General features: G+C 41.2%; 1 protein-coding gene across 1 annotated transcript in view; it reads left to right on the forward strand.

Moving 5' to 3' along the window:
- Positions 1-23,313, forward strand: part of NRP1 (neuropilin 1) — a 144,116-nt gene that overhangs the window by 94,177 nt on the left and 26,626 nt on the right. The window contains 3 exon segments of the mRNA XM_039522272.1: positions 11,946-12,101; positions 15,559-15,703; positions 18,683-19,014. Of these exon segments, the coding sequence (XP_039378206.1) occupies positions 11,946-12,101; positions 15,559-15,703; positions 18,683-19,014 (633 nt within the window).

Here is a 23,313-nt window from a genome sequence, read left to right on the forward strand (position 1 = left end):
GGTAGTCAATAGGTCCAACTGTCCTCAGGAGGATCAGACGACATGATACAAAGTGAGTTTCCCAAGGCTTCTGGGGTTTACATGCCTCTTGTGGGCATATAAACCTAAGTCTGAAGTAGAAGGGCAAGAACAGGCCCCTTAAATAATATTGAACCCTCACTAGCCTCCTTTGGTTAAGGTATCTGGTGTGGATTTACTGCTTGTGCAGAGAAAATATATAGATTGATTTTAAACATTATTGTGTACAGAGTAGTTCAGCAGAATGATAGGGACTTCTGAAACGGAGCTTTCATTCCACATTTGTCTTTATTTCTTTAAATTTGCAGTTATCTATATTCCTATAATATTTATCCCTTTGTAAGTGTGACATAAAAGCATGCAGAACTGATCTAAATTGGTGCACAGCAGATTTATTCCTGCAAAAGTTTGAAAATAATTGCATTTCATCATTTGGTGCCTTGGGCATTCAGCTGTGTAACTGGCCTATTTCCTTATCAGGTATTCACTTAAAATACAGTCAGTATTTATATAGGCTGGTGCACAGCACATTAATTTCTTTAACAGCGTTATTCTTACATCAGGCAGTTGTTTAGGTTGGATTTCCTGAGCAAGCTTATCTAAATGTTTCACATGAATGCTTGGGAAAGTATAAACCTTGGTGCCTGTGTTTTTTTGTTTTTGGTTCTTTTGGAGTTTGCATTGCAGTGAAGTGCATCATACTACTGCATGTGATAAGATGAAACCTGGAAAAACTCAGCTTTCATGTCCTCCCAATCTTTGAAAGGCTGCCTGAGAGCTGAACTTCACAGGCTTTAGTGCCGAGCTTCACCCATCGTTAGGGAGTGCATTGACATGAAAGCACAGTAACTGTCAATTCTTCCCCCTCCCCCTTCTAAGAATACAAGTTATATATTCACTTCATGTCATTTTACAGTTCATAATGCCACTCCAGCAAATTATACCAAGCAATGCTGGCTGTTCAGTTGTGTGAGGAAAGTCATTATGGGTGTCTTATGCTCTTAAGATGTGTTTGCATGAAGGTAAAGAATGCTACAGGAATCTTCCTTTCTGGATATTATTACAGAGTATAGATGGCACAGGCCAGGAGCTGGGTTAATTGACCAGGAGGAAGCTGTGACATGGGAATAAATGATGCAATTTGACAAAGGCACATACTGAAACCAGATAGTAGAAGAGCCACAGAAAGTGTGACATTTGGAATGTTTCAAGCATTTAAATTAGCCAGTTCAAGTCAAGAGAACCCCCAGGCCTTGCCATTGTCCCTGGAAAGTCAGAGTGGTGAGGGGACACTCACGGTACTGCACAAGATTCTTTGCTGTAACAAACCATGATAGGTACAGTCTGCGATATGACAGACAAACCTTCCTACCCCACTGTTGGCCTTGATATAGTGGGATCCTATGGGCCTTAGGGGGCAATCCTATCTCCAGCATATGGGAGCATGCCAAGGCTGCACTTGTAGCAATAGGCTACTCTGGTCATGTCACCCATTATGGAGAAGCCAGTATAATCAGCACCTACTAGCTATGCACATTCTTCCCAGCCTAGCTCCAGATCTCCATGTGCCAGGGTGTTCTTCTCACTGCTAGAATGGCACCTCCTCCTGGCTATTCTAGGGATTAGTTTCCCAAGGGCAATGTGCCTTCACATAGTTGCACACCATCTCTCTGCTTCTCTCACTCCACAAGCTGCTGCCGCCTCTTCGTGACTTGACCCTCCAGCCAGGTCACTATTCGCATTTTCCCCCTTCAGGGCTATCAAAGTCTTTCTTCAGCAATCTTAGGCAGTCTTCCCCTTCACCACCTCGTTGCCACTTCCTCAGTCCTAGGCAATCTTCCCACTTGCTACCTCAATGGCTAGCAGGGGAACCCAAACTGCCCTCTACTCCAGGTTCTAGTTCAGAGGCCCTCTAATCAGCAGCCCAGGTCTGTTCCATTCTCAACCTTGCTGCCTTTCACAGAATATCAGGGTTGGAAGGGACCTCAGGAGGTCATCTAGTCCAACCCCCTGCTCAAAGCAAGACCAATCCCCAGACAGATTTTTGCCCCCAATCCCTAAATGGCCCCCTCAAGGACTGAACTCACAACCCTGGGTTTAGCAGGCCAATGCTCAAGCCACTGAGCTATCCCTCCCCCACTTTCCATGAGCCCTTTCCTTACCATCACCTAGCACCCCCCCCCCACTCTGAGTTTGCCACCCTCCCAGGCAGTAACTGCAGACTCCCTAACTCTGCAGACTCCTCCCTTCTCCCAGAGAGTGACTACAGACTTTCCCAACAGCCTTCACTGCTGCCAGCTTCCTGAGTTTTTACTAACTCAGCCTACCTCTGCTCTGGTGAGCCTCCTTCTAATTAGGGCTTTCCTCCAACCCTTAATTTTCCCAGCTTGCAGCCTAATTGGTTGATTGGGCCCACCTGTCCTATCTCAGCCCTCTCAGAACCAGTGTGGGAAGTACACCCCACCATCACATTCCTCCACAGCTGTAAGAAAAAAGCCCCTTTGGAGCCAAACAGAGTCCCTGTGTGGGTTCCTCTAGTTCTCCCTCCCACCATCATGCAGTGGAATCCCACCAGTTCCACTGTAGCTAGGGCCATCTGCAGACATGAAGGAAGGAGCAGGATTTGACTTTAAGTGCAACAGAAATAAAATTAATCTGCAAGACAGGACAGGTGTCAGACTGCAGCAGTGGCAGAAGGGGGAAGAGAATGATGGAGGGTAACAGTTAGAAATATGGGGCTGTGGGTCAGAACACACAGCTGAGGTGTGTTATAATAAGGATAGTTGTTACTGAGCCAGAGACCTTTGTGCCTGTGGGGCTTGTCCATCATTCTGAAGATGATGGACATATTTATTTTACTGCAGAACATCTCACTGAGAATATTAGGCATTTTTGCCTATTCTTTCCACACTTGTACAATGGTATGAAGCTGAGGATTTTATGGGTCTTGTGCTCCAGGATTTCTGTTGCTGTGTTATTTGCCTCATATGTCCCTGTGTTTCCCTGCCTTTTTGTCTTAGTTTTTGCCACTAGATGACACTTTTATTTACCCAATAGGTAAGGTGGAAGGACAAAGGAGATTCTCTCCATCTAGTAAATACCTGCCCTTCACAAGCCAATTCAACTTCTCTCCCATGTTTTGTTACTCCTCTGCCCCCTGAAGATAGGGAGTGGAGAAGGGTATATTTCTACAGGGGGAAAGTTCCATTTTTGACTCACCTATGAGAGTTTAATTTTTTTTCCTATTTTTTTAAATGATCTTCAAAGGGGCATCAGTGTAAACTTTATAGCTGTCTGATAAACAAAGCTTCCAGCACATAGCTGACCAAACATTAAACTGAGACTCACCTCATCTGCTCTCAGGAACAACTGGCTTTTCTTCAGAGACTGTTTACACATAACTTCCAACAACCAGCTGTACCTATGTCTCCTGTTCCTTCTCTCCTTTGCAGCCTCCTATGTTGAATGCATTGGTCCAAATTCATTCATGGTGTAGCTTAACTGAAGCTACTCCAGGGATGAGCTTGTCCCATTATGGTATGAACTGAGGCAGCTGCATATTTTAACAAACTATATTAAGGCTGCAGATTATTTTAATACTGAATGAAGTGGCTAAAGTAAAACACGCTTTAGATTAGGCATTTCCCTTGATCTACCAATACAACTCCGATTAAGGTCAGGTTCTGCTATGGACTGACACAACCCTTGTAGTATGGAAATAATTTTAAAGTGGTATTATCAAGGTTGTTTGGCCAGAAGAACTGATGTCCCTTGTCAGTGGTTCTCTGTGTAATGACATCCTTACCTCAGGAAATCTACTCTGGTATTTGCTTTCAGAAACCAAGATGCTAAAGATAGATAGATGTCCCTTTCACATTGCTTGAGGGGAGAAACTTCTGCAGGAACAGGGTGGAGAGCACAGAGAAGTGGATCAGCAGCTCCATAGCATCATCCCCTGCCCTTGGAAACCCATCAACATGAAATCTGCATGGTTTGAGCTAGACAGGTTGTGCTGGGAGAAGAGCAGGACTGGGGAACAGCCACTCAACACATCAGGTTCCCTTCAGCTACTGAAAGACTTCCAAGTGAAATCCTCATGGCAATTAATATAGTTTGAATTACCATTAACTTCCCTCTGCAATTGCACCAGCCCCACACTCCCCTCCTTTAGCACCAGGAGAGAGCCAATAGCAGGGCAGATGCTTCAGAAATGCTGTCAGAAGGGAGGAGGGGGCTCAGAGATCATCACTTAGGACAGTAGTTCTCAACCTATGGCCCGTGGGCCACTTGCGGCCCAATCAGCACAGAGCTGCAGCCCATGTGACATCCTCAGGGCCATACAGGTAGTATTGGATGTGACCCACAATGGTAAATAGGTTGACTTAGGGGATGGTTACCTATATGACAGGATCTATGCCAATGTTTCTTGGCTTCTGCTGCATTTCCAGATCTCATACCCTGTGGGAATACTAAAACCTCTCTCAATTGAGAGGGAACATACTAAGAACACTGCAAAGTGACCCTTCTATGTATGTACTTTATCCCTCTCTCTCTTTCTCTCTGTTTATAGCATGCCAGTCACCACAGCATCTCACCATAGATACTGGATTTTCCCCCCAAGGAGGGGAAAGCATGAAGCCTATATATTTTTAAAAGACTTGACTTATTGTTAGGCTAACAGTAAACAAAAAGCAACATGCACCATGTGCTGTGCTAGAAATGGGGAGTCAATTTTTTGGCCTGATAAACTTGACAGCCCCCTTTAAAAGAGAACAAAATGAATGCAGAAAAAAGTGAGCAATTGCCTGATTTGCAGAGATTGTGCCAAATGTTGAGAAAGCGAGAGCTGCTCACAGATAACAAGAAACTGTGGATATGCCCATGTAACTCATGAGTACTTACCTTCTCCCATGTTCATGAATATCAGGTCTATCTTTGGGCCTCTTCCTGGATGTCAGTGGCTCTATTTGGAAGATCAAGATCTAAGTCGGTAGAAGTTTTATCCATTATAATATACCTCTTCCTCATGCTTACCAATGTCCTCCTACTGCATTAGTGTGGATGGTAAAGCAGAAAATAGGGGGCAGATAAGGTTATTTGTGTGTGTTTACACGGGTACAGTAATGTACTTGGATTCAGAATGCCAAAATGTATTAGGCAACAAGGTCCTGGTACCTATGCCCTATGATACCTCTGGGACTTGATTACCCGTGATTACTATAACTAGCAAAAGAATGTCACAACAGTGCCATATAGGTGAAATTCACTGCTTCCCACACAAAGCCCAGCTTCTCACATGGGAAGCAGTTTGACTGGGAGACTTTGGGGTGCTTGCATTTCATTTGTGAGTGTTAGTTACTCATTAACTTTGAAAAAAGTGCTATAATTATGTTCTTTTATTAGAAGAAACCAGTTCTGTAAGTATTGCTATAGAGTTTCCCATTTCTATAGTCTCTAACACAAACTTGGGAAGGTTACATTCAGACTGTACTAAGTACTTGTCTTCATTCCAGATCACAGGATTAAACTCAGGTTTAAAATTAAATGTAAATTGCAAATAAGCATTCAAAAACGTTAATTAAAAGTATTAAGTTCTTGAATCATGTATTGCTCAGCAAGGGTTCCTAAGTATCTTAGCTGGAGAAAAGAGCCATTCACATTTTTTCCTTTTTCTGACCTAGTCATTGTACATGTCTTAGGTATCCATCTGCAAGTTAATGCAGAGTTGAAGCAAAGGTTTTCATTTTAAAGTAGTAATATTTCACAATTAGATATGCTTCTTGAAAACGTAAAACAATCTTTTTCTAAAGCACTAGACGTACATCAGCCTTTCTGTTCATTGCTACAGGGCAGTTTCAAATTGCATAAGATGCTGATTACTTAGATTCTGGAGTCCATAGAAATCCAAATACTATTACATTTTCTTCTCTTTGTTATCAGAGTTTATTGTATCTTAGTGCCCAGGTTCTAAGGAGTTATCAGGTATGAGATAACTTAGGGAAAAGGTATTTTTCTGATTCTTCTGAATATAATTATGTTACTTCATGAATTTTTTAAAATATATATTTTAGTAGAACATAGAAAAGGGTATTGAAGACTTATTTCTCAGCATTGTGTATGCAGTGAATGCATTTCATAAAATACATTTAGTCCATTTCATCATAACATTGCATTCCCTGTACTTTTAATCCAAACTCTTTTCAAAGACTCACACTATAAATATCACACACAGCTAATGTAGACCAGTGGCAGTGCTTCTCCCACCTCACTAACAACATTTTTCTTTCACATTTGATCTTTATACTTTCCATACTGGGGCGATTTGGTATGCTGAATTCTGGAAATGTCTCAAGTTGAAATGCTAGTGTATTAACCTGCTGTACTGAGTCTCTTTTGTTTCTCTTTACCAGAGTGCTGCTTGCCAATTTTTACAACTACAGCAGATTTTACTATTCAGATAGAACCAGATGGAACACCAGTTCAAAGAACATGTCAGAATTAAATATTTCTTTTTAATTAGTTGCTTCTGATTTATGCAAAAAAAATTAACATAAGAGTGGGAGAATGTGCCATGAATCCAGATGCAACACAGCCCACACAAGCATTATCTTTTCTCAGGCAAAAAACAGAGGTCTTTTCTTTTTTCTTTTTGGACTTCATTTTTCTTACACTTTATGCATTTTTCTTTCTCAGCAAGCACTGTGCTGACAGTTGCTGAAACTCCTTTATACCTTGCAGCCAAACCTTTTCATCCTTTTCCAAAGTTTTCTCGTATAGAAGCTGGTTAATCTGCCTCTAAGAAAAATCTCTCTATACTCAGTACTGTAACACCCCAATGTCAGTGCCTGAATGCAATAGCCTCCTTTACATTTAAGTTTTAGTGTTACAAAGCAGCAATGCGGATTTAGGCTCGAAGCTAAGACTGTAAAGAATATTTCAACATTAAAGCAAGGGCAGCTCTTGTTTTGCTGCTGTGATATTTTTGTCCTTTGACACAAATATTTGCCCCATCATCTGTTTCATACTTACATTGAGTATACATTTCTACTAAAGCACTTAGGCCCTGCTCCTGCTGAGGTCAATGAGAAAGCTCCCATTCAGTCCATTGGTGCATGATAGATCCCTCTTTAAGGGCCATACTCTCTCCTTATTCTCCTTATGGCGCTATCATTAATATCAATGGGAGTTTTTCACAAAGAGAAAGGATAAATTTTACTCACTTAAAGCCAAAGTGGAAGTCAATGAGTCAAGGAGTAGTACTTTTGTAATGACCCAAATTTCAGGGATGAAGACTATTGTAATTAATTTGATTTGCCACGTAAATTAAAAGTTCCTTTAGAGTTTCAATTAAAGGCTGTAACCCATGTGATTTAAATATCGATAAATAAAGGAACTGAATAATAGTTCTACATACAGCATGGGCCAAAGTGATCAATCAAATCAACAGCAGCTAAAAAAAAAGTATGCTAATGAAAGACAATGCTGATCAACCCTTGCATAAATAGAGTAGTAGATAGTAGGCCAGTGAAGTACCACCATAGTTCATCTGTGTTATCTAAGGAAATGACACAATTCTCTAACAATATTTACTTTGGTATGCAATGTTAAGTGATGAATTATACAGCTTTTCAAGCCACAAGAGATGCTCACAACAAATAGCTTCCTGTTGTTAATCAAACTCTAGCCCTTTGTCCTTTATTTTCTCAGGCTGTTGCTCAGGCTTACAGCAAGGGTGTTAAAAGCTGGTAACAACCATTCCCTTGCCATGACCACCACTGTGGACTGTATTATATTGAGCAAAGTAGATTTTCATTTTGAAAATAAGGCCTTCCTCATTATGACATGATTATCTATGATTATAGGAAGCAGTAATATTCATTTCATGGCTTGCAAGCTACATGCTGCTCTTTAACCAGCAGTTTGCAGAGATTTGCTACATGATTTACTGCACAGTGCTACATATGCTTCTTTGTCCTCCTCCTTAAGTGGTTTTGAAAAAAATATGTGTGCAGCATTTTGCATATCTATATCTCAGGAATGTGACTCCTATAGTTTGTCAGACAATAGTGCAGCTATAAAAAGTATTTTTACTGGATGCTAAGAGGCATTGCAGAATAAATAGTGAGGCAATAGTTCATACATGGAAACAGTCAGCATCTTTCAATATGCTTTCATGGGGCAGGAATTGCTTAAGAAGTCTTATGCAGTAAGCAAGAACAACTATTTTCCTTTGATAGGACCATTTCTCTCCCAGAAAAATGATATATTTGAGATTTTCCTCATTTCATGCAAGCTAAGGACCCAATCCTTTATACATTTGCTACCAAGTGTAGTGCTTGCTAACATAAGTAATCTCATTGTAACAAGTAACACCCTAAGCAGAGTACATGGGATCAGGCCCTAATGCATTATTTTTAAGAAGGGATATAAGTTTTCATCTGAATGAAGGCAGGGAAAGAGAACAATTGAAATACTATAATCAAAAATAAAATCCTGGTATCGGAAGTGACGTGTCATGATGTCACTATTGTGGATTGTGTAGGCTAACTCAGATAACGGCCACTCAGCCACACAAAGAGCAATAAACTTCTACAAAATAGTTTGCATCCCAGAAAATAAATACCAGATGTTTATTTATCACACACTGAGTGAAATGTCAAATAATTTTAGTGAATGCATTTGATGTTCAGCTTCAGATGTACAGTCTTTCATCACCACATCCTTCCACAGTTCAAATTAATGCGAAACAGAAGTTCTTCAAACCAACGTACCAAAATACAACTAGTATAAAACAAAAAGCCAGCTGTCAAATAATCTATCACAAATGGAGATGGGCTGACTGAGTTAGAGAAAAATGGGCAATCTCTGTACATTAATGTTTTGAAGCCTTTGTGGAAAAGTGAGCATACTGTCATACACAAACCCTACTAGAAAGTGTAGGTACAGCTGTTCTTATATGCTCAACCCCAAAAGCATAAGAAATGATGACATGGCTGTCCTTGAAGTATTGCCCTCTGAAGATGGTTCTTCTGGAAATTCTAACACTGAGCATCTGTGTCTGACCAGAGTTATCTTTTTGGTACCTTCAGTTAGTTGCCGGTGGGTAGTAGGAATTTGGATATAGGTTGAAATTCACCTCTGTGCAGAGGCCTATGCAACACTTAAACCCTTTGCACAGAGGTGAATTTCGCCAATAGAGCCCTTCTCTAAACAGATTGTAAAGCTTTATGGTCATCTTTGATGAACGTTAGAAAGAAAAACGCAGTTTTGTATATCTCAAAGTGATTAATATGAGAATTCGGTGATGGGGAGTTTAAAAGCACGGGAGGACATATTATGCAGGTTCCAGGGTTGTTTCCACCTTTTTTATGTTATTGTTATCACCTCAGCTAGTAAGAAGGTTTCATAAACATGGTTTTGAAGGTCTGGTTTGAGGACAATAATTATTTGCTTCAGAGTCAAACGTTTCCCTTAGCCTCTTATGTTAAGTTTTAGCTTGGCTTCAAATATCTAGAACTCTTGTAACAGACTGTTGCTTGACTTCATTCAAAATGAATTACTGACTGTATGTTAAAAAATAAAAAAAAAACCACTAGAGTCATTTCAAATCAGCTGGAACTGTACATGCTTAGGACCCTAATCATTTCAAACCTGAAGAGCTGTTGGAAATTTTAAGAGAAGCAGTTCATTTAAATAACTCAGCACTACACTCCCTCAGACTTCCAGATTTTGAAGTGCACTTCAGCTTGGAAGTGAATGTGATATTGGACATGACTCTGTGTAGCACACTTTACAATCAGCAGAGTACAATTTTGAGAGCATTTCAAGTTAAGTTGAGATTGCTCTGTGCAATGATACCCAGACTCCCCCATGAACTTTCAGATTGTAGCAATCTAACATTTGAGGCTCTCCAGTAACTTTAAATCACTTGATTGTTTTTGTAAGACAGTGTTGGGATTTTTTTTTAAGAGAGAGGGAGAGAATTTTTTTTCCTATTACAAACAAATCTTTGCAGCATTTCATCCCTAGAAATTCAGATGCAGGGACTTCTTTTGATTCATCAAACTAAAATGCAAGTATTGGCATTACCAGCCTTAAAAACCATGGCAGAGACAAGGATTTTGCACTGAAAGCCAGCACTATTCTTCCCACACAGGGCTACTGTTCTTTTGTTGCAGGACTTCAAAATGACTTATATATGACATGGAAATCGAAATAGCAGCTACCCTGTCCTGAATAACGCTTCCTACAGCTATCTGAGAAAGAATGCAGAGCATATTGATTTAGCCACTCCGGTGCCTTTGGGTGTATGACATACATCCAGGAAAAAGGATGCTTGTGGAACACTGGAGACATACATTCTGCATCCTGCATGCTTTGAAAAAAATGAAAAAGCCTGAGATGTGCATGGGACATTAGCACAAGACGAGTTAATTCAATCTATTAATGTCTGGGCATTAGGATATTATGCTGTAGCTGGGAAAAGGGGTTCAATAGGGATTTGTGCAGGAACCAAATATTTGAGCAATTTATTCTTTAATGGTAGCTGTATTGCCACAATATACAAGAAAACTTTTTTTTCTTTTATAGTGACATTTTTAAGTTTTAGTGACATATGTTGACTAGGAACATAATTTTATCAGTCTCACTCCTACAGAATTAATTATAAAGACTCATGTGACTGTTATAAATCTGTCTACCTTAGGGTTTTATAGTGCTGCCCATCACTGTAGTATCTGGGCATTTTCCACATACAATCAGTAGCAACAGCAAAGTTCCTAGTGGACTTCATGGAGCCTCTGTCTTTTGTTCCTTCTAGGGGAGTAAATTAGTAGGGCTAATATTTTGTGAATAACTATGTTTCTTATATTGAAATGAAATAAATTGTTATAAGAGGCAAAAGCTAGAGTCCAGCTTTTTGGAAGGCGGGTTAATGATCTCAATTTTAATTAGCATTTCTTACTGTTTTGCACAAAGACAGAAAATAAGAAAGGAATAAAAGTTATGGAGTTATGATTATCAACCTACTTATTAGAAACCATCTTGGTTGCCCTCAACCCTTTGGATGTTGTTTGGATGAGGGAGGGAGCGAGAATGCATCTAACACACACTATATATATATACACCGCATAGATATGCACGTAGAGTGGCATTCATTTCCCCAGCAGTCTGGAAAATGTCAGTATGGCTATATCTACACTTAAAATGCTAACGGCACAGCTGTAGCACTTCAGTATAGACACTTATTACAGCAATGGGAGGGGTTCTGCCCTCTCTGTAGTAAAACCACTTCCCTGAGAGGGGGCAGCTAGGTTGATGGAAGAATTCTTCCATCGACCTAGCACTGTCTACACGAGGACTTAGTTCGGGTTAACTACATTGTAGATTTTTCACACCGCTGAGCAATGTAGCTGGATCAATTGAATTTTCTAGCATAGACCAGCCCTGAATTCTAATGATTCAACTGCACTGTGTTTGTCAGAACAGGTATTTACCAAGGATTTTTACAAATAAGTTTATCAGGGACTGTCTTTTTGTTCTGTGTACAATACTTAGCACAATGGTGTCCTGGTCCATGAATGAGGCTCGTAGTCACTGCAATAATAAATAATAATAGTTCCTGGAGCATGATCCATTAAAGTTGATGGGAGTCTGTGGTGCCTCTCCAATATATGAAAGAGAACCTTTTAGTATATACCTATTGACTGAAAAGGCAGATGTTTTCACATACTATCATAATATAGTTTAGGAATAAATTGATGCACAGTCACAGATAAGGAGCTACAGGCCACATTGCCATCAATAATAGGATATTTTTCTTTTTTTATTAACCCCTTATGCTCCTTTGGAAACAAGGCTGTTTTCTGCTATCATAACTTTATTATGCTCTAAACAGATTGTCCACATCTCCATATTTGTTATCACAGGTAGACCTAGGCCTTCTCCGATTTGTCTCTGGCATCGGGACCCAGGGAGCCATCTCAAAGGAAACTAAGAAAAAATATTATGTGAAATCATACCGAGTAGATGTCAGCTCCAATGGAGAAGACTGGATTACACTTAAAGAGGGAAATAAACCTTTGGTAAGTCTTTTCCATTTCACCTCACTCTTGTCAAGTAGTAAACCATCATAGTAGCTACAATAATGAGAAAGGAAGGATGATCAAGGGCTTAAGGCCCAAGCCTGGGATGTGGGAAACCCAAATGCAATTCCCTGCCTCACAACAGACTTCCTGTGTGACCTTGGGTAAATCGCTTTAGTCTCTCTGTGTCTCAGCTCCCCATTGTACAACAGGGATAATAGTACTTCCCTCCTTCACAAAAGTGCTAGGAAATAAATTCGTTAAAAGATTGTGAGGCTCTTAGGGTATATCCACACTGCAGTTAGACATAGCTGGCCCAAGCCAGCTGACTCGGGCTTGTGGGGCTCGGGCTCAGGGGCTGTTTAATTCCAGTGTAGCTGTTCAGGCTCAGGCTGCAGCTTGAGCTCTGGGACCCTTCCACCTTTCAGGGTCCTAGAGCCCAGGCTCCAGCCTGAGCCTGGACATCTACATCGCAAGTAAACAGCCCATTAGCCCGAGCCCCATGAGCCTGAGTCAGCTGGCATGGCCAGTCGCAGGTGTCTAATTGCAGTGTAGACATACTCTTAGACTCATCATATAAGTACCTCAGATAGATGACTACGCCTATCTTTGCAGCCTTATAAAGATTATTAAATCACCTTCCCTACTCCATTTGTCTATAAATTTGCCCTCTCCACCCTCCAGCTGAAAATTTTTACTACTTGTAAGAAAAATCCTCATTATCTGCCATCGTGGGCATGAAGGTAATTTGTTTAAGGGCCAAATTCTTCTCACCTTACTCACATGAGTGGTCTGCTCACCCCTACTCACATGCTCACCCAGAAGCCAGTATTCCCAATAATTTCTAATGTGACCTAATGGAAACTGAATTACTCCATGCTGCCTTCTTTCAAGATAGCTGTTTTGAGCAGACACAGCTGTTTAAGTCCTGCCATCGTTATGTAATATAAATATATAAACATATCTATATGATCCTGACATGTCTGTATCTTACAGTCCTATCTCATACCTTCAACAAAAGCGTCCACTCAAAATGATCATAATCTCTATCACTTATGTAGCTGATTCAATCTTCTAAGCACTTTAATGAACAATAATAAATTAATCCTCAAAGCAGCCACTTGACATATTACTTTTATCCCTGTTTTATAAATGAGGGGAAGCTGACATGGTCAAATGCCACAATGATGGGCACTGTATAAGAACTTAAATAGAGATATTAAGTGACTCATCCAAAATCATGGAGGAAATCAGTGTTGGAGGTGGTATTAGAACTCAGGGGTTCCTGGCTGTTCGTCGTGTGCTGAGAACAAATGCCTCTTTCACAACTAGTCTCAAAATTCAGTCTCCTTGGAAAACTTACAATTTACTTGACTGTTGTACATGCTCTGCTTTGTTTATCAAAAGATTTGACCGCTCTGATTTATTGGTTAGAAGAGTTTAAAATTTTTTTTCTAGTCAAAGCAAATCCGATGTAAAACAGCAATGTTATATTGTAGGTAAGAGTACTAAAAAAAAATTTAAAAAATTACATGAACCAAATTTACACCAGGCTGACATTCAATTTTTATATCCCTGATCAAAAACCAAAGGGAACTGGGGCTATTGATGCAGCAACAAGCTCATGAAACTACACAGCTCTTTGAGGAGGCTTTCATTTTGAAAGTTTTATAGCTATAGCATAACCTGGAGTTCCATGCCTTTTAGTCAGAATCATTGGGACCATCCAGACTCACCCACAAAGAAAAAACAGACCAATTCTTCTTGGAAAGATTTTGCTGCAAGAAATGGATCAGAAGCTGGACATCAGTCTAGAGGCTTTCCCTAGATAACAAATCCAATACATTAAATTCTTTAATGAATAACTTAGGGTGATGAGCTGATGGCTGCATACAGCTAACCCACCAAATCAATGCAGCAACTGAAAATGACAAACAGGAAAATTGGAATTATGTGTAAGAAACTGTCAACTCTCCCATAAAAGGAGAAGTTCTTAAGCCTACATACATTTTAAAAAAACAGGAAATTTTGTCTTCACTCTATTTGAGGAAGAAGCAGGAAACTGAGTCACCTTCTTTGGACTATGACTTTTAGACGTTTTGGCACTATTACAGAGGAACATGCTTATCAACAAGAAAGCAGAGACCAATACAATATTTATTTGTGGGACTTATTGTTTGACCATTGGCCTAAAGGGTCAAAGACAGGATCCTAGAAGATTGAAAACAATCAGCTATAAGGATTAAACCTCACCATACAAGACAAAAGAAGAACTTTGGTATTTGTTAAGAAGGATTTTGCATAAAAGGTCAAAATAAGCAATATTATTCCCTGCAAAACTCAAGAGTCCAAGTACAAGAACATTTTATCCTGATTCAGTAAAGGAACTTTTATACAACCTAAAATGCAGATAATTCCTCACTGAATTCAGTCCAGAGCTTTGATTCTGAGTCACATGTAAGCAAAGACCCTGACTCATACTACAGCCTCTTTGCACCAGCTCAGTGAAGCTTAGAAGCTATAAAGCTGCCCTAACCAGGCAGCTGAGGTTTTTTCCAGCATAGCACAATCCTTGGATGGCACAGACCCAGTATAGCTGGCCCTACATCATGCCCTCCATACAGACTGAGGAATATGGATGAGGAATATGCCAGGAGAAAAGAGGCATTGCCAGACCACTGCTACACTCTGGTGATCCTCAGCTCACCTAATGGTCCCTGAAACTGTTGTACCTGGCTTGGTGGAGGGGGGTCAAACAGGTCCTCATAGGAGTATCTAGGCAGCATATAGCTACCTTTACACACACCTAATGTGATGCACTTAGCACAGCTCATCTGAGCATGAGGTTCAGGACCTATCCAATTTATCCCAGGGCTTGGCTACACTCGAAACCTCAAAGCGCTGCCGCGGGAGCTCTTTGAAGTGTGAGTGTGGTCGCAATGCCAGCGGTGGGAGAGAGCTCTCCCAGCGCTGCACGTACTCCACCTCTCCGTGGGGATTAGCTTACAGCGCTGGGAGCCGCGCTCCCAGCGCTGCGGCACTGTTTACACTGGCGCTTTAGAGCGCTGTATCTTGCAGCGCTCAGGGGGGTGTTTTTTTCACACCCCTGAGCGAGAAACTTGCAGTGCTGTAAAGCGCCAGTGTAGCCAAGGCCTCAGTCTAACTATAATGGATTAACAATTGCATTCAATATTGTCATGTATATTATGTCTTCTTTAATTTTCTTCCCAAAGCCCCAGTACAGCAGAGAAACTGTTAAGCACTGGTATGTTATATAGAGGCATCTTCCAGGCTTAGTTGCTTGCAGAAATTATGCTATGAGTATAATGACATATTCCTCCGTGCAAAAAACTTTCAACTTTGGATTGTTGGTATGTGTAAAACACAGAATTATAAACTATATTTAAAAGAAAATGCATTAATTTTAAAAAATGGTGTCTTTCCTTTCTTCCTTAAGGTATTTCAAGGGAATGTCAACCCCACTGATGTTATGTATAGGACATTTCCCAAGCCAGTGTTAGCACGATTTGTTCGGATCAGACCTGCAAGCTGGGAAAATGGGATATCACTGAGATTTGAAGTTTATGGATGTAAGATAACAGGTAGGTATCAGGAAGATTTTGGAAACCTGACATTTTTTGTACTTACAATTGGCACTTTCTTCTTTTTCTTTATAATGATTCTGTTTTCTAAAAAATGACTATTCTTGTAGAGTTGTCAGGTGTCCGGCTTTAGACCAGAATGCCTGGCCAAAAAGGGATCCTGGCGACGGCCGTTAAAAGTCCGGTCAGTGGCATAGCGAGGCTAAGGCAGGTTCTCTGCTTGCCGGTTCCGCACGGCTCCTGGAAGCAGTGGCATATCCCCCCTCTGCCTTCTAGGCATTGGGGCAGCCAATGGGCTCCGCACTCTGCGTCCGCTCTACGCGCCAGCTCCACGGCCAATGGGAGCTGTGGGGGCAGCACCTGTGGACGGGGCAGCGCGCAGAGCTGCCTGATCATGCCGCCGCATAGGAGCCAGAGGGGGAACATGCCACTGCTTCCAGGAGCTGCTTGAGGCAAGCGCCACCAGGAGCCTGCACACCTGACCTCCTCCTGCTCCCCAAGCCTCTGCCCCAGCCCTGATCCCCCTCCCACCTTCTGAACCCCTCAGCCCCAGCCCAGAGTGCCCTCCTGCATCCCAAATCCCTCATCCCCAGCCCCACACCAGAGCCTGCACCCCAGCCGAAGCTCTCAACTTCCCCTCGCCGCAACCCCCGCCCCACCCCTGATACCCCTCCTGCCCTCGGAACACCTCCTACACCCTAAACTCCTCATCATCAGCCCACCCCAGAGTCTGCACCTTCTGCCCCAGCCAAGAGCCCCCTCCCACACTCCGACCCCTCAGCCCCAGCCTGGAGCCACCTCCTGCACCCCAAATCCCGCATCTCTGACCCCACACCAGAGCCCACCCCCCCAGCCAGAGCCCTAACCCCCACATCACCTCAACCCCCTACCCCTTCCCAGAGCCCCCTCCCACACTCCAAACCCCTCAGCCCGAGCCCAGCGCTCCTTCCTACACCCCAAATCCTTCATCCCTGGCCCCACACCAGAGCCTGCATCCCCAACCAGAGCCCTCACCACCACCCTGCTCCCCCACCCCCCGCCCCCCCCCCCAGCCCCCACCCACCCCCTAAACCCCTTATTTCTGGGCCCATCCCAGAACCCACACCCCCAGCCCAGAGCCCGTACCCCCTTTGACACCCCAACCTCCTGCCTCAGCCCAGAGCCCCCTCCCATACTCTGAGCCCCTCAGTTCCACCCCCCAGAATGGAGCAACCTCCTGCACCCCAAACGCCTCATCTCCGACCTCACCCCAGAGCCCGCACCCCCAGCCAGAGCCCTCATCCCCTCTTGCATCCCAACCCCCTGCCTCAGCTGGAGTCCCCTCCCGCACCCTGAAGACCTCATTTCTGGCCCCAGCTGGATCCCTCACCCACTCCTGCACCCCAATGCCCTGAGGCATCCCGGTGAAAATGAGTAAGTGAGAGTGGGGAGAGCAAGCAATAGAGGGGGAGGGATGGAGTGAGTGGGGGCTGGGCCACAGAGAAGGGGCAGGGTAGGGGCGGGGTACAGTTTTCTTTTAATTATTTTACTATGTCATGTGTTACTCTTTTGACAGTCCCTCACCTGGCCCTCTTTTCCGCACCCCATAGTCTCCAAGATATTCCCAGTTAGGCCAAGGGCTTTATTATTAGATTTATTAAGGAGTTCATTTTGTATTTCAAAGACAGGAAAATGTAACATGGGATGAACAAGAAACCTTTGTCTGGTCACTTAATATGAAGCTAGCTATAAATACCGCCCAATGTTAATATGAGTATCTAAACAGGGTATATTTGCACTTGAAACTCAAATCAGCATTTATATGAGGTGCATAAATGCCTAAGTGCTTATTTGGGTACTAGGATTGTGAATGCACAGATCTACAAACCATTCCAACAGCTAGATGTATAAGGCCAGATTCCCATTTGTGAAAGAACATTAGTCTGGTTGGAGTGCTGTTGCCCCTATGTGGCACAGAAATCTCCCCCAATAATCTGTGTAAACACTTTTGTAATGGCAGCATATGGCCCTCATTACTAGCAAAATGCTGTCTTTAAAAAAAACAAAACCAAAATAATTATTCTTGAATACAATGGGTGCAACCAGGAACTTTAAAAAGTTACTATTTTTTTTATATTCTTCTAATTCCCATTTACTTCAACAAATGTGTTAAATGTTTTAATTTAAAACAAAAGTAAACTTGTGGGCTAAGACTTTTCATGACACATTTCACCTTGTAGCAAGTTCTAATGGTTTCATTATAAACCATTAAAAATACGAGTTTTACTATAAATGTCAATTGCCCTTTATCATTTAGAGTGTTGTTGTAGCTATGTTGGTCTCAGGATATTAGAGAGACTAGATGGGAGAGGTAATATATTTTACTAGACCAACTTTTGTTGGTGAAAGAGACAAGCTTTCAGGCTACACCAAGCTCTTCTTCAAACCAGAACTTCTGTTGGTGAAAGAGACAAACTTTCGAGCTACACAGACCTCTTCTTCAGACATGAAAATAACTAGTATCTAGACCACTAACAAAATAATATAGAATTTATACAGTTACGACTTTCTGCAAAATGCTTTACTGATTAATAACCAGCAATGGCAAACTTCAGAATGTTTGGAATTTCTATTTGAATAAGCATCCACAAGTTCAGGTGTGACCTCTCCCCTCCTTGGTTTAGTAATCAGGCTGGAAAACTCATAAGAATAGAGTTGAATATGAGTTTTCTGATACTTCCTGGTTCCCAGAAGGCCAGAAATACTTGTGGTATTTTGGTACTTCCACTACCTTCCGAAATGAGGAAGTACAAAATTAAGCAAACAAAAAATAAATTAAATTAAAGACTCAAGCAAAATGAGATTTGAGTTTGGAGGAAAGGGTCAAGTTATTTCTTATATTCTTTGAACTGGCTGTGGCATGTCTTTTTCTACTTTGATGCTATGGCTGTATCAGATTTGCAGAGATTAACTGTTAAACATGGCCTGTTTCTTCTATAGATTATCCTTGCTCTGGGATGTTGGGTATGGTGTCTGGACTCATTACCGACTCTCAGATTACAGCATCTAGTCAAGTTGATCGAAACTGGATCCCAGAAAATGCTCGTCTTATAACAAGCCGTTCAGGCTGGGCACTGCCACCAACTACTCACTCGTATACGAAGGAATGGCTTCAAGTAGACCTCGGTGAAGAGAAAAGAGTACGGGGCATAATTGTTCAGGGAGGCAAGCACCGAGAAAACAAAGTGTTCATGAAAAAATTCAAGATTGGCTACAGCAATAATGGATCCGATTGGAAAATGATCATGGATGCCAGTAAGAAGAAGATAAAGGTGAGGAAGAAATCACTATATCATGAATTCCTTTTTACAAAGCACTTGCATAGCTCCGATCTTTGAAAAAGGGTTGTCTAGGCTAGGTCTAGGCTAAATAGGAAGACTTCTTCAGCAGCAAATCTAAAGGGATGTTACTAAAACAGTACCGTGTCTGTGGTCAGGCTCCAGCAAGCCAATCCCAAATTGCTCCTCACTGCTATGGAGCTTTTGCTTATTTATCATCCCCCGGAAATGAGTGTGATCCCTGTTTCTGTTTAGTCATGTGCAGCAGGCATGCTGTGGGTCTGAGGTAGGCCTCGGAATCCTGTGGTGACAAATGCTGAAAAGAAATGCTGGACGGTCTATTCTTAGCCTGGCAACTGGCTTTGTCTGAATTTAGGCATATCACTAAATCTGTTTGTGCTTCATTTTCCCTAGCTGTAAAATGGGGACAATGCTGTTTACCTCAAAGGGCTGATCTAAGGATTTCTGAATTGTATGTAAAGTGAATTGGTATAGAGGTGCTCTGTAAGGCCTGATGCAATGCCTATTGAAATCAATGAAAACTCCCAAATTATTTTGATAAAATATGGATCCCGTCTTCAATGCACAGTACCATTATATTATTACTAGTTTAGGATTTGGGAGCCTGTCTGGGAACTAAAGGCAACTGTCACACACGGCTGAGCAGATATAGCAAAATCTTTACAGAGGAGGAAATGACGTAGACAGATGACCAAGTGGGTTGTTGTGTGACTAAGTTGGTAAGAGGAAGAAAAGAGATCAACAACCAACAGCAGGCCCCAAATACTGTATTTGCCTCGGTCCAGTCCTAGATGCACACTCTGGAATGTTTTTAAAATATCCAAACAAAAACCCATCCATTTAGTCTCATGTGCCATTTTGGTATCTTTGCCCAGAGTGTACATTTAGATACTTTTGCCTAAAAGGACACTGTCACCTCCATAACTTGCCTGTGCCTCCTACTCTATTCCTTAAGAGAAATCACCGTTCACTGTGCAGGGCATACTGCTTTGCTACTGGCATGGTAATGACAAGGAACCATAAATTGTACCTACAATAAGGGAATAAAGAATCATAGAATCATAGAATGTCAGGGTTGGAAAGGACCTCAGGAGGTCATCTAGTCCAACCCCCTGCTCAAAGCAGGACCAATCCCCAAGAGAGGAAGAGCAATGACAAATGCAGCATAAAACTCCACACACCCGCTTAGCTGCTCTTTATCCAAGTTCTGTTAGTCTGGAGTTCAGGTATAAAGACTGTTCTCTCCTCTGGCCCCATCAATCCATTAGGCAAACCTGTGTGTCCTAAAAAGAAAGAGACAATGTGTTTTCCAGTCCTGTGGCTAAATGAACCCATGACTAGCTTTTCTTAGCACATTTTGTAAATATTAGGCTTCATTCTTTTCTGTTGTAACTCCACATAAAAGTCCTCAGTCCTGAGTCCTTCTTAGTTGATTTTTTTTCCCTCATTTGTTTTGGGGATAAACACAAAATGGGGTCATCCTTTGAAACTGACTACTCTTTCTCATTACTATGAGTTGTGATTTTACCATAAAGTGTGAAGAGGGTGTAAATCAATACTGAGATCTAACCATTTCTCCGTTAAAATGGATGTTGTTTTGACATGTACTTCCACGCTATGGCTCAATGAGAAAAAAAAATGTTACCATATGCTTTTAAATGGTACACCGTATGCTACATGGCCTTCTGTTTTCTAATCCAAGTACTTGCCATCGTTGTCAAAAGCTAACAATGTTGACAAAAAAAGAATGCTAGCTAACCCATTTAAGTCAGAAATTAACTTTCAAGATTAATGGCTTTTTAAAAAAAGTTGTGTTTTATAACAGTAAAATCCTGCCCAAAAATTCAAAACATTTTCTTCCTTAGAAAAAGTTTTATTAAAAGAGAATCTGATAAATCCTAGGATTTGGGAAACTGATGGATTTAAAATGTTAATACATGAAAGTATTATTTTTAAATGTTAATAAAGCTGGAATGCTAGTTATATTGAGTCCCAGCATGAAAGTGGATTGGAAACATCCCTGTTTTATGAAATGAAACACATCGTTTTCCCTTGGGTAAAATCTTGACTTTGAAAAACAAACAATTGCATGCTATACAAGTAAAGAAAGAACTCTGAAAAACTAAGTGGATATAAAACACTGTCCTGTGTCTACCACCTCTTTTACTCTATCTCCCCATCCATGCCTTCATCTCATTTCACTTGGACTATTATAATTCTCTTCTCCATAGTCTCCTCAATTTCCAGCTCTTCCAGACTCCAGCATGTCTCCACCCACCTCAAATGTACAAAGAAACATATATCACTTCAATCCATAGGCAACTTCATTGGCTCCCCACTGTGGACTTGCTCCTACCTACATCATAAAGCTTGTCTCTCTTTTTCCATTCTCCCTCCTAACTCCTTCTACTCATCTAATACTGACCTTCTCACTCTCCTTCCATGCTTTCTGGCCACTGATGCTGCAAGAATCTTCTCCTTTGCATCTCCTGCCATCTGGAACACTCTTCCTTAATCCATCTGCCAGGCTGACTTTGTTTTAAAAATGTCATTAAGAATTATATCTTTTCTCTCTTTCTAACACTTATTAGCTTCCCTTTTTCTGAGTTATTGTTTATCTTTGTAACCAAATAAAGCATTTTATGGTACAGCCTATATGAAAGACACAACTCACAATCATGTTTTGTTGTATGCGCCTTCCTCCGCCCCTGCAAAGAAGACTGGTAGGTATTGGAAATTAACAGTCAAAACTGAATCACAGGCAGATCTATACTACAAAAGACAATGATTCAATATAATTATGATTCGATATAATTCTAGATGCCTATTAAATTCTAATGCCTAGGTGTCAGTGCTGAGTACTGATGTCTTTTATAGCACGGTTTTCATTATTATATGTTGCTATTAAGACTATTATTAAAAGGGAAGTCATGATTCCTTAGATAACATGTCTGCCTACTTTTATACGTAAAATGGCTTGTCATATTCTTTCTCATACAGTAGGCAGCTACTCTGACCTTTTGAGCTGTATTAATATACAAATGTAAAAAGAAAGCCTTAATAATTGTAAATTAATTAGATACAAATTGCAGTGCCTTCTGAATACCCATTCCTGACAGAAATCTTCTGAATCCTCTCAGAACACTAGCCGACCTAGTGCTCTTTGAAAGAAATCTCAGAAATCCAGTCTCCCATTGAGAGTGAGGGTCATGTCATTTTTATAAGCAGCTCTTAATACCAGTAATCCCAGCTATTGGTATATTTACCATTATTGGTACTATTGTTTTTTTGTGACTGATACTCAAGACTCAACTCCCCACTTTAGGGCCAGATTTTGCTCTGATTGATTTCAAAAGGAGCAGAAGCATATCCTCTAGAATAATAATTTATTGCAAGGCCTTGCATATGCATATGTACACCACCCATTTAACTGTGCCTAGTTCACTACACAATAAGGCTTGGTGTGCTCCAAAGCCAGTCTCTCAGACGCTCCAAACAGCCCAAGATTAATTGTGGGTTAGACCATGCGCAATTGAATAGGAAGCAGCAGGGCACTAGCTGGTACAGCCAAAGTCTCAGTCGAGTACACTTGTACAGTTGCCAAAAAGGGTTGGGTGCCACTGATTTACTATATAGAAACTTAAACCAAAAACAGGTGGCATTTTTAGAATTACAGTGAAAAAAAAACAATCATCAGTTTTTTCCTGTGGCCTATCCCTGCATTGAAATACAAAATCAGCTTTTCCTGCAGCCTCTGCGTTGTCTGCCTTTGGATCACTAGCAGGAGAGTGCTATATGTTGAGTTGTGGTCTTATCCAAATAAGAAGGGTATCTGGCAGCTGCTTTTCTTATCAATGCAAAAACAAAGCTTCATCCTGAATGACTAAGAGCTGGAAGTTCCCTTAAATGTCACCGTAATCTCAAATTTGGATTCCAGTTCAAAGGAGATTTTGATTAGTATTGCAATTCATCCAGTTCTTATGCAATAAACTCTCAGCTGCCTTACACACAATTTGTTGCTCTGTTCTTTTGTCTATCCTGTACTTCAGTGAAATAATTTTATGAGTAATGCTGGAATTCAGGAGATCTGGGTTCCATTTCTGGCAGTGCTACACAGCTCCTGTATGATTCTGGGCACTTAATACTCTGTTCCCTATCTGTAAAATGGAAATAATATTTCCTTTTTCCTACCATTTATTCTCTATATTTGGAATGTAAGTTCATGTCAGGAACTGTTGTTTACTGTGTATGTGCTGTATGTGGATAGCACCT

The sequence above is a fragment of the Mauremys reevesii genome, linkage group 2, assembly GCF_016161935.1.
Source record: "Mauremys reevesii isolate NIE-2019 linkage group 2, ASM1616193v1, whole genome shotgun sequence".
NCBI lineage: Eukaryota > Metazoa > Chordata > Testudines > Geoemydidae > Mauremys > Mauremys reevesii.